Below are 12,518 nucleotides of genomic sequence, written 5' to 3'. Positions count from 1 at the left end.
AAGTAACATGGTCATTACAACAGATGCTAATATGTGTCTTATGAATACATGCCAGCACTGTACAGGCTGAGTCAAAGGCCAGGACGCTTGCTACATTACCACTGTGGACTCCATGTGGGAAGTCATCTAAAAGTTTTTGTTCGTCATGATGCTGACATAGGTTCCTTGTCTTTCCTGATGAGAAGGCAGCATAATGCACTCTTTATTCCTTCGGAATTAAGAATATGCAGTCTTCGAAACATATGTCGAGAATAAAAGAATTTTGTTAAAATCGTCGTTCGACTCCATTCTTTCACTTATTTATAGTTAAAAAAACACACAGATTTCCACACGAAAACACGTGATTTCTGCCCCTGGCATGTAGCTTCAACCATGTTTTCTGACGTGAATTTGCTACCCGGGCATCGGTTAACCGAATTGTCCATACTAGGATAATTCATTCACCTACTTATATATATATATATATATATATATGGTGTGTGTGTGTGTGTGTATATATTATATATATATATATATATATATATATATATCATCATCATCATCGTTTAACGTCTGCTTTCCATGCTAGCATGGGTTGGACGATTTGACTGAGGACTGGCGAACCAGATGGCTGCATCAGGTTCCAATCTGATCTGGCAGAGTTTCTACAGCTGGATACCCTTCCAAGAGTGTAGTGGGTGCTTTTACATGCCACATTCATACATACATACATACATACATACATACATACATACATACATACATACATATATACATACATACATATATATATATATATATATATATATATATATATATACATAAATATTTATTTTTTTGAAACGGTAGAACTTAGAGGAGACAAAAATTGTAGACAATAGCGTGTAAATATTGGCTTAGGATAGAAAAAGTTGATGGATAAACATCTGCGTATATACATAGATTATCCAGCTATTAATAATTCTACCATAACTGCCAGTTATATTGCAATAGCTGAGATGCATTAATATTGGACAAACATTTCTTCAAAATCATCAGTTTTCCTTTCAACTTGCAATACCCTGTTGTTGTTTCTTTTGTACATAAACACTTGGTAATTTGAAGTACTGAGAATTATAAAACATCATGTATTATATCAACTGAAAAAAGACTATATCGTATTTTTCTCTCCTTTACAGTTTGTAAATACAGTTAAACACATGGAAGTAAAGAAATTAATAATATTCATCTCTAAGAACATTTGATATAGAAATTCTAATCAACTTCAAAATTTCTTTAAAAAAAACAAAAAAATACCCCAAAACAAGAGGAAAATCAGTAACTGAAGAATATCCACTTCGTTCCATCTACCACCATGGTACTTCTTTCCTGTTGGAGTGTTTTAGTATTCACCTTGGCACATTTTACAAGTAAGTTTTATTTGTTATTATTACTATTTATTTATGAAATCACTGAGTATGGCTGTGTACGATCAAGCAGTTTGTTTCCAGGTCAGTTTCTATTGTATGACACCTTGGATTATTGTCTTGTACAATAGTCTCACATCAACCAAAAACTATGGAGTGGAACTTCATATGTAGAGATTTTGTAGAGTCTATTTCTGTTCTTGATCTTGGTTTAATCTTTTTCATACTAAACTACCTGAAATTGCACCTGGTTGAATAATACAAGCTTCCTGTTTTAAAATGATCCAAATGGAAACCTTACATCAAACTTTCATGTCAATTTATGTTCCAAATAACAGCTTAATAACGACACAGTTATTTTACTAAATTCTTCATTATTTTCAAAAGTAATAGACAAAGGCATACGTTAGACATGGCCTGGGCCCATACTGGCCGAAACCTATCAAAGGTATCAAAGTTATTTAAGAGAAATATTGTAGCAAATGGTTTTATGCTATAACGTTGCTCTTGAGGAAATTTTGCAGAATTCACTGTGCTGCAATCAGGAAAAATATAGACTGCTCTACTTTTTATAGTGTGCTTCTTCTCTGGATTTATGTTTTTCTAAAAACGATATATATATATATATATATATATATAGTTGATCCAAACATGAAAACACAACAATGCGAGGACGTGGAACAAGTATAGTATTATTGGATGCTCAGGAAAGAAGGAAAGAAGGAGGGTTTAACGTTTCGAGGGGAGCTCTTCATCAGAAACATAGGAAAAGGAAAGATCCAAAGAAGGGAAGATGGAGGAAAAAAAATTGCCAACAGTATACACGTGGTCACTCCCCTCTTCCGCCACCCCCACCCTATATAAACTAGCGCATGTACTCGGATTCCCCTACTCAATTTTTTAATACCTCCGCTGAAAGAATACGAATTTCAGAAGATGCTCAGATAAGAAATTTTGTCTTTTCAACCTCGTTCATCTACTCCTCTATTTCTGTGCAGGTCATAAACCCCTTATTAATTCTTTTCATTATTCTATCTGTTTCATTACCATGTAAACATAGTTTCAATAGTTTCATCTTCCTCGTTGTTGTCTTAAGTTCATGCACATCCATTAATCGTCACATATTTATTTATTCAAGTTTATCACATCGTAACTCATCTAGCTAAATTTATCACAGAGTGGCACATCTAGACTAACTCTCTCCCTAATTAGTTGGGCTATGACCTGCTCTGTAACTTTCATCACCTGATTCAACATTTTGATACCACTGTAATTATTTATATCTAAGGTATCACCTTTACCTTTGTAGCAATTGACTGTAGTGCTACTATGACTGTCATTGGGTCTGACTCCTTCATGTAGCATCTGATTAATTATACATAACCTACACCACCAGATATTTTAAGCATCTCAGCGATGATTCCTGATGGGCAGGGGACTTTCCCCATCTTCATATCCTTCATGGCTTTGTCTACAATGCTACTATCTATTTGGGTTACTGGTCCCTTTGTTGGATCAACATTAGACAGACTCTCCTTCTCCCATGATTTCCCTATAGTTAGTAGCCTTTCACTGTGGCACTTCCAAGACTTTTACTTTGCAGAATAACTAACTGCAAGTGAACCATCAACCACGTGAACACACTTCTCTCCCACAGCATCACAATTTTCCCTGGCACGATGTCTTGCAAACAAAAACACTTCAAGCCTCTGGTCTTCACACTGTAGAACAAGGGCAAAATCTTCTTCCTTTCTGCATCACCCCTGCTTCCTAGCTTTTCTTCTAGCTGTCTGATATAGCTCATTCCAACCACCACCCTTCTAGTCCTTCCAAATGTGTTTCTTTGCTCTAATGGCCATCAACTATACTGTTTCACCACCATGTCACCCATGGTCAAGCAAGGACTTCACACCACCAACAGATTTGGTCTGTGGCTCTCTGTAAGTTGTCTCATAGGAACTTCCAATTATCCTCTATATTGCAAGTTTGTAACTCCTCCTCCTTCTCATCAAATGCTTCAGTTAGGAAGTCCCTAAACCTCTGACTATTCAAAGGATCCTTAAGCTTTCAGATCTTTCTTTTCCAAACTGACTTGCTTCTTGGCTTCTTTCATACCTCCAGTTTGAAGTCACTAATGATTAATCTATGCTGATGGTTGCATTCTTCACCAGGGAAGGCCTTTGCACTTAAGGGCAACCATGAATCCCTTTTTCTGGTGAGAATGATGATAGTCTCTCTTAGTCCGAGAAAGATGCTTCTGCAATTTCTTATTGGCCAACCTGCACAAATGATTTATTTATCACGATCATATATAGGTGCCGTACATTAGCTCACTCCCTCCATCAAATTGACGTTCCCAGAACAGATGCACTGTGTACCACATGTTAGATGTTGAAGTTATCACGGAACAATGTCAGATGAAGTGTTTTGCTCAAGAACACAAAGTACCACCTTAATTTATACAAGCCTACCTTAGCAGGGCAATGCAGAGTGTACAATATACGTTTTCCACAGTGTTGGTGCCATGTTAAAAACATCCAAATGCACACTGTAATGTGGTTGGCATTTGGAAGTGCATCCAGCTGTAAAAATCATGCCAAATCTAACCTTGCCTGTGTTAGTGCCACGTAAAAAGTACTAAGACCACTCTGTGGAGTGGTTGGTGTTAGGAAGGGCATCTAACCATAAAATCCCAGCCTAAACAGATACAGTAGTCTAGGGTAGTTTTTTTCTACCTGGCTAGGTCCTGTCAGCCATGTTACCCATGCATGGAAAATGGACATTAAACGATGATGATGATGATGATGATGATGATGATGATCATGATGATCATGATGATCATGATGATAAAATACAATAGGCACATCCAAAAATATATGAAATAGATCAATGAATAAATATAGAAAAACTAAAAGCGTACACACACATACAGCTGTAGATGCATACACAAACACGACCATACACTTGGCTTCATCTGACTTCTACACCTTCTAGTTATATTAGCACCACTCCCAGAACATTTCACCTATTTACCACAGGCTATGGCTTTTTCAATGAGTACACTGTGCATCCCTCATCACTGTGGACCTGGTTGATCTATTGACTTATAGGACTTGTGGCCCTTTGTAACACATCATGATATCTTTTAATGCTATTTCAGTGTTTCTGTAAACACAGACACACATACATATGTGTAGTAACACATGTGAATGCATGTATTTTTGTACATGTGTGTTGATGTGTACATGTACATGCATGTTTACATACATGTATATTTGTGTGTGTTGACCTTTTGTGTGTATATGCATGTATATACTTATGTGCGTTTATGGTTGTATTTGTGTATGTTTTTATTTTAGTGGTAAATGTGGTGGTGGTAGGAATAAAGATAAGGATGATGACGATGATGATGATGACATATCATTTAAGAAATTGTCTATTTTTCTGTTGTCAGTTTTCTGATTTACATACTGTTTTTCATTTCTTTTTGCATGCTAGTATGGCTATGGAATGGCTATTAAAATGTAGAGGACAGTGGTAGAAAAATTTTGGCTATAATGATAAAGCAATTGAGTGGTTGTATACTGTCAACTTAACGTGACGGTCCTGTAAGGGAATTACACCACCGCTGTTTAGCCCTAGGAAGCATCGACGCTTCCTGTTGGCCTTGACACATTTCCTGTGTCCTTATATATTCACGAAGGGGAGACAAATACTCCCATCATGTTAGGGGTATTTGTCTCCTCTTCGTAAATATATAGGGACACAGGAAATGTGTCAAGGCCGACAGGAAGCACCGATGCTTCCTAGGGCTAAACAGCGGTGGTGTAATTCCTGTACAGGACTGTCACGTTAAGTTGACAGTATACAACCACTCTATTGCTCCACCACTGTACATATCTCTATGAGATATTTAGAAATTTAATATTTCTGATAAAGCAATTCTTTCCACAATATTAACATTAACATAATATTAATATTAATATTAAATTTGCTTTCATCCTTTCAGGGTTCATCAGTAGCAGTTAAACACTGGGATCAATGTAATTGACTAACCCCTTTCCTGAAACTGCTGACCCCGTGCTAATATTTGAAATCAATATTAATATTAATATTAACCACTCTATCATGAAATACAAGTGATTTTGTAAAAAATAAATGAAAATGATGCAATCAGATTTATGTCTGATTCTTAAAGAAAATGTAAAAAAAATCATTTTCTTCAGACAAAATGTGGAAAGAATTCAAATTTTCCTGATTATTAAGGTTTTATGTTATTTTAAACACCATTTCCAGTGTTTTATATGAGTTTTCTTGATGTAACTATTCACATCATAAAAAGTTTAAGGTGTTTTGAAAATAAATTGAGATTTTTTCTTCTTTTTTCAATCTATTTCCAGATATCCAGGCCACAAGATGGGATGTAACAGTTTGTTTTGCTCAGGCTTACTATTCTTCAGTTCACTGTAATTTGAACTATGAATATAAAGAAATATCATATAAAGGCTACAAAAACTGCTTCTACACCAATTTTGAATTAAACGGTGGAGAAGAGCCCAGTTCTTTTAAAGTTAATCTGAAATATAAATATAAGGTAATTATATTAAATTAAAGATACACACACCTACCTACATACACATACATAAACACATATACATACATATATACTTGTACACCTGTATCATCGAACATTATGCTGTTTTCAGAGAAATAAGGTGAAACTGGTATTTAATAATTGCATTGACATGACATATGTTTTTTATACTTGAATATATATTTGCATCTAAAGAGCTTGAAAATTTTCACCCCTAACAGGATTCTGACCCTTTTTGTTATTTCTACCACTTGTGTTTAAAAACTTCTGTAAACATTAATTATTAAATTAATTAGTTAGATGGCTTGAAAAGAAGTTATATATATATATATATACATATAAGCCTGTTGGTTTGTGTGTGTGTGTGTGTGTGTGTGTGTGTGTGTGTGTGTGTCTATGTGTGCGTGTGTGTGTATATGTGTGTGTGTGTGCATGTGTGTGTATGTGTGTGCGGGTGTGTGTATGTGTGTGTGTGGGTGTGGGTGTGTGTGGTTGTGTATGTGTGTGTGTGTGTGTGTACATCTTTAACACACATATAAATACACAGCAGGACAAAGTACCCAGTCCAGGCTTTGAAATGGTTGGTATTAGGAAAGGTACTCAACCTGAAAGACTGTGTCAAAATGGACACTGGAGTTTAATGTAGTCCTTGGACATATTAGATCCAGTTAAACCATCAAACCCATGTCACCATTAAACATCATCATCATCGTCATCATCATTGTTTAACGTCCATCTATACATGCTTGAGTAGGATGGTTAACGGGAGCTGGCCAGGTAGAAAAACTACCCTAGGCTACTGTGTCTGTTTTGGCAGTGCTTTTTATGTGGCACTAGCACGGGCAAGGTTAGTTTCAGCATGATTTGGATGCCCTTCCAAAGGCTAGCCATGTTGTAGTGTGGACTGGATGCTTTTAATGTAGCACCAGCACTGGCAGTAAAACCAAGTAACTCACAAGACAAGGAATTATGAGATGGGCAGGGCATTTGAGGAGGGGAACTTGTGTCAGAGGATGGAAGGCTAGAGTGTGACAAAGAAACAGAGAGACAGAAGCAAATGTCTTGCTACAAAGAGGGGACATTAGAGGAGGTGATCCAGTATCAGATAATGAAGGGCTAGAGTGTAACAGAGAAACAGAGAGGATTTCTTGTTATAGAGGAGGTAAATGGTTACAGAGTGAGAGAGAGAGAAGGAGAGAGAGGGAGGGAGAGAGGGAGAAAAGAGACAGTGGGTGAGAGAGAGAGGTACAAGAAAGAGGCCAAAAACAAATGTGCTGATGTAAAGGAGATACTTGGTTATCTAGTCAGAGGAAAAATAAGAGGAGAGAGAGAGAGTAACCAAAGGAAAAGAGAGAGAGTAACCAAAGGGAAAGAGAGAGAGAGGGAGTAGGAAAAGTGTAAGAGAGAGTGCAGAAGAGTGATGGTGTAGTGCTGGGGTATACTCACAAGTAACAAAAATATGAATATAGAACCTGGATAGAAAAATAGGGTATAGGTGTTAGGGGTGTGAGAAGTAGTGATACAGGGAACAGAGCAGTGAGGGCAAGAAAGGGGATTGGAAATTTTCTCTAAATTTTTGTTGGTTTGCTGGGTCTTTGAGGCTTCCATAATCTTCTTTTCCGATGTGGTTTATGTCTTTGAGTCTCTCTAGCCCTAATTCTGAAGTCACTAACTGGTAGCCTATGTTGGGGTGTACACTCTTCATCTGCGAAAAACTTTGCATTTGTGTGCATCTGCCTGTCACCTTGATCATTATTATAATGATGATGATGATGATGATGATGATGATGATGATACATCTATACGTATATGTATACACATGTACATGTGTATATATATACATTTGTCTGCACATGCATGTGTAGATTAATTCAAACAATTTTTGGCTGAGAAACAGTTTTATCCTCATTGTCATCAACAGCATGATAATAATGATGATGGTGATGGTGATGGTGATGGTCACTATCATCATCATCATCATCATCATCATCATCATCATCGTCGTCGTCGTCGTCGTCAAACCATTTAAAATACTACACTGTTATTAATTTTGTTGAATTATTCTATTTTAGGCATATGTTCAAAATCACGATATTCCAGAAATGTATTTTCTCAGATGCTCATCAAGTTGTTCTAAGAAGCAGAAATTAGAAAAATGTAAGATTTTTGCTTTAGAACTCTTCCTTATTCTTTTCTTTTTTGCTTTCCTTTCTCTTTTAAACTCCTTAAGGAATATTTTTCACACTCATACACAAACATGTACACACACACACACACATGTGTGAATACACATACACCCATACACAGACACAGACACACCCATACACAGACACACATATGCACACACACACACAAAAACACGTTCATGCACATATATGTACACACACATACACACACACACACACATGTACACACATACTCACACACAAGCACTTACACACAGACACTTACACACACTCATGCAAACACACACAAATGTACACACATGCACATACACACATATATACACACTCATGCATAAACATACTCATACACACACACATACACACACATTGTTTCTATTCAATCTCTAGGAAAGACACATTATCCTGTATTTCGTGGTTCAATTCACTGATACGTAGTCAGCATTAAGAAAAGCAAACAGCTATGAAATCAATATTTCCAGCCAATCACATGTCATTATTGAAATTTTCAAGAACTTTTCCAACCAATATTGACACATGAAAATGGATATAAAAACAATAATTTCTACAATGGCTAAACTCAGAGTTTAAGAATCTGGACAAATTTTTTAGGGTTGATGAATGCAGAAAATTCTTAATTACTTGAAATCTTCAATTTTGGTCGGCAAACAACTTAGACTGAGCTCTATTACTAAAAACTATAATGATGGTAGTAGTAGTGGCAGTGGTGGTGGCGGCGGTGGTGAGTGGATAGTGAAAAGGGTAGTTTTTTTTTATATCACCCTTCACATGGCACATACATATAACTACAATTATTTATCACCTGCTTACCTAGAAAATGATATTTGTTTATAAGAAATGAATGACAGACAATTTAAGTTAACAAGAGATAGAATGAGATTGTATAGGCCAGTGGTTTTCAACCAGGGTTCCGTGGAACCTTAGGGTTCCGCCAGTACAGTCCAGGTGTTCTGCAAGAAGTTACAAAACTACTAAAGTCGGTAGTAATTTTTAAGTCTCCTGTGCAGATATGTGTGCATAAAACTATTAAATTATTGCACAGGGGTTCCTCGAGCCAGTGGAATGTTTCCTTGGGGTTCCGCTCCAGCAAAAAGTTTGAAAAGCACTGGTATAGGCAATGGTGTAAAGAGAAGCAGAGGGTCGAATCACTAGAACAAGCACAGGAACATCAAAGAATATAAAATGAAATAAGGGAATGTGTTCAAGACAGAATATAAAATGAAAATGAGAGAACATGAAAACAAAACAAAAAAAATGTAAACATATGATTGAAAGTTACACTGTTGGTGACATGAATATTCTGAGTAACCATTATAATCTTAGATTATAAATGAACCTCTGAACTGCTGAGAGGAGAAGAAAGTCATGCTCCATCAACTACAGCCTTATTCAAAAGGAAGAAAAGGGATTTTTTAATGAAAATAATGCAGAACATACAATTAATAAAGAAACGCTAACTTTAAATTATAAGAAGGAAAGCATGATCTTAATTTGCAGACAAGGGGAACAACTATGGATAAGTTTCAGTTCGATGGACCTCATCAAGATAGTTTAGTTACTCCAATTGGCAATGATTTTTACATATTGAAAAATAGTACCGAAAAATTTTGGGCAAGTATATTTTGTGTAAATAAATTTTATAAAATGTGCTTAGGAAGATGACTCAAATGTACCGATGGTATGAATGTGAATAAAATAAAGGGGTGATGTATGTAATACAGGAATTCTTAACTAAATGAAATTTCTTACTAAACTGAGGCAAGAGAATAAAATTTTGTGGTAATTGTATGCACATGTGTAGCTGTGTGGTTAAGAAGATTTCTTTGTGACAGTGCTGCTTCATCATATTCAGTCCCATTGCACTGCACCTTGGACTAGTATAGGCTCCATGCTGACAAATACATGCTTTGTGAATGAATTTGGTAGATGGATACTGTGTGGAGTCCTGCCATATATATGTGTGTGTGTGTGAGTGTGTGCTGTGTGTGTGTGTGTGTGTGTGAGTGTGTGTGTGTGTGCGTGTGTGTGTGTGTGAGTGTGTGTGCGTGTGTGTGTGTGTAGTGGTTAATGCTAATCAGGTGAAAAAATGCGATAGGAATGTGGATGCCTTTGAAGTAAACAAATGAATGAATCGATTCATATTTAAAATGATTTATTCACTGAACTTAATTTGTTGGTACACATAATTCTTCACTACATGCAAATGTTGACAACTGCTGAGTTGCTAGAAATAGTATCAGGGTACATCTGTGGAAGTGATATGTCAGAAATGAATATGTTGTGTGTGTGTGTGTGTGTGTGTGTGTGTGTGTGTGTGTGTGTGTGTGTGTACGTGTGTGTGTACGTAGTTCATCTGAGACAGTGGTCCATGGTGAGGCCTTCAGGACTTCCTGACTGGTGGCCCACGTATCTCAACACAAGAGGCTGATTGCTGTGAAGGACCGATCATGGCTAAGGAGGTCATTGAGGTAATTATCCTACATTAGATGTAAATTCATAAGTTTCATAAGTTTCTGTCTGGGACTATAATAGAAGACCCTTGCCCAAAGTGCCATGTAGTGGGAATGAACTGGGAACCATGTGGTTAAGAAGCAAACTTTTCAATGCATAGCCATGTTTATATCTAACCATTTCAGAAATTTAGCATGTAAATATTGCATTGAAAATCCTTTTGGATAGAAATAGTCAAAGGCTTTGAGATATTCTGAAAATAAGAATTAATTCACATTCTCTCAAAAGTTTATGGAAAAATTCTTATGAAATCAACAACATAGAGTTTTCACTGGTAAGAAAAAAGTTTCTAAAATGGATAGAAAAATTTGAAGGATTGCTTTTGTCCAATGGTAGACTCAAACCCACCTCTACAGAGGTGGTGGGTTTGAGTCTCATGTACAGCATTTCACTGATTTGTTTTTTTTTATCCAAAAGGGGATTTCCAACCTAACATTTACATGCTGTTATTTACAACTTTACATGTGTGCTTTGAGATCTACTGTTCCAAGAAAGCATTATTTCAAATTCCCTTGAAAGTTTATAAAATTCTTGAAATCAAATCTAAAATTATAAATGAAGTATAATAAACCCATGATGGAAGAGCAGAGAAGATGTTTTCCAATCATATTCTACTAATTTCATTTTAAATCCCACCCCACTTATGAAACAATTAATCTTTTAAATTTATTAACTTTGAAATTTTGTTGTCATTAATGTCACTTTTCCTTCTATTACTTTCTAGGGACACAATGGAACCTTGAAGTTATAAGTAGTGAGATAAATGACAATTATAACTATTCTTTTGAAATAAAGCCTTCTGGTGTAAAAAATATTAATTTTGGAATGAATTCTAAAACATCAAATAAATCATTCTTCCTTCCAAGGGAAATGAATACAAGGTCAAGAATAGAAATAGAGACTACAGGAAAATTTTGGTCAGAGACAGTTGTAAGTAAACCCTTTATTTTCTCTCATTTAGAAACACGTATAACTGGTTCACTTGACTTCAAAGTATTACTTGTTTTCAGGTTTTCTGGATTTGATTAAATGAAATACATGTATGCATATACATAATTCAGCAAACATACGGATGTGTATTGATAATTTCTCATTAGAAAGTAGATGGTTTGGATGAATGATTCAACATCACTCTTCTGTGTTCACTTCATGCCAGGTTTAAATTTACCATTTATCCTTTTTGTTGTTTAGCAAAATGAATAATAGCAAAATGCTTTTTCAAATTTATGTTCTCAATTACTCTAAAAACTGTTTTTATTCATAGTCAAAAGAAATATCATTAGTTACATAAGTTGTGCTTTGTTAACATGTTGAAATATTAATAAGAGAAAGCATTAAATTCAAAAATGTTTATAACACTAAACATTTTTAATATGTATATCATTCACCACATGGTTGTGTGTGAATAATATTCTTACGGTCATTGTTTACTCACTAACTCAGTTTTTAACCAAATTAGATGATGTTTACATTTTTAGATTGGTCACATCATAAGCTACATTTCAAGCTAAAAAATTTGAAAATTGGTTCTGTAAAAAAAAAGTTAAATATGGGAGGTCACAAATGGGAGAATGATGCCTGAAATCGACTTTGAGTGTAAATATTTTTAAAAAATAAATCTTTATTTTGTTTTAGCTTATATGATAGATCTCGATGACAGGAATCTAATCATGTTAGTTATATACATAAATATTCAGTAAAAAAAAAGTACTGAGGTAAAAACTGACGAAAAAAAATTGAGATTAACGCATGAAATCAATTTTTACTTGAATATATGGAGTAAAAGTCAATTTCATGTATCTTCAAAAGAAAATTATATTATAT

The 12,518-nt window shown here is 35.3% G+C and overlaps 1 protein-coding gene across 1 annotated transcript; it reads left to right on the top strand.

The window, feature by feature from the left end:
- Window positions 1–1,159: 1,159 nt before the first annotated feature.
- On the top strand, window positions 1,160–11,758 carry LOC115217916. The gene is made up of 4 exons (XM_029787635.2): window positions 1,160–1,388; window positions 5,786–5,979; window positions 8,052–8,136; window positions 11,419–11,758. The coding sequence occupies exons 1-4, from the start codon at window positions 1,334–1,336 to the stop codon at window positions 11,721–11,723; spliced, it is 639 nt and encodes a 212-aa protein (XP_029643495.2). The 5' UTR covers window positions 1,160–1,333; the 3' UTR covers window positions 11,724–11,758.
- Window positions 11,759–12,518: the final 760 nt, after the last annotated feature.

Source organism: Octopus sinensis, linkage group LG12, assembly GCF_006345805.1.
Source record: "Octopus sinensis linkage group LG12, ASM634580v1, whole genome shotgun sequence".
NCBI lineage: Eukaryota > Metazoa > Mollusca > Cephalopoda > Octopoda > Octopodidae > Octopus > Octopus sinensis.
The sequence above is the reverse complement of the archived record's forward strand: the minus strand, read 5'-3'. Positions and strand labels throughout refer to the sequence as shown.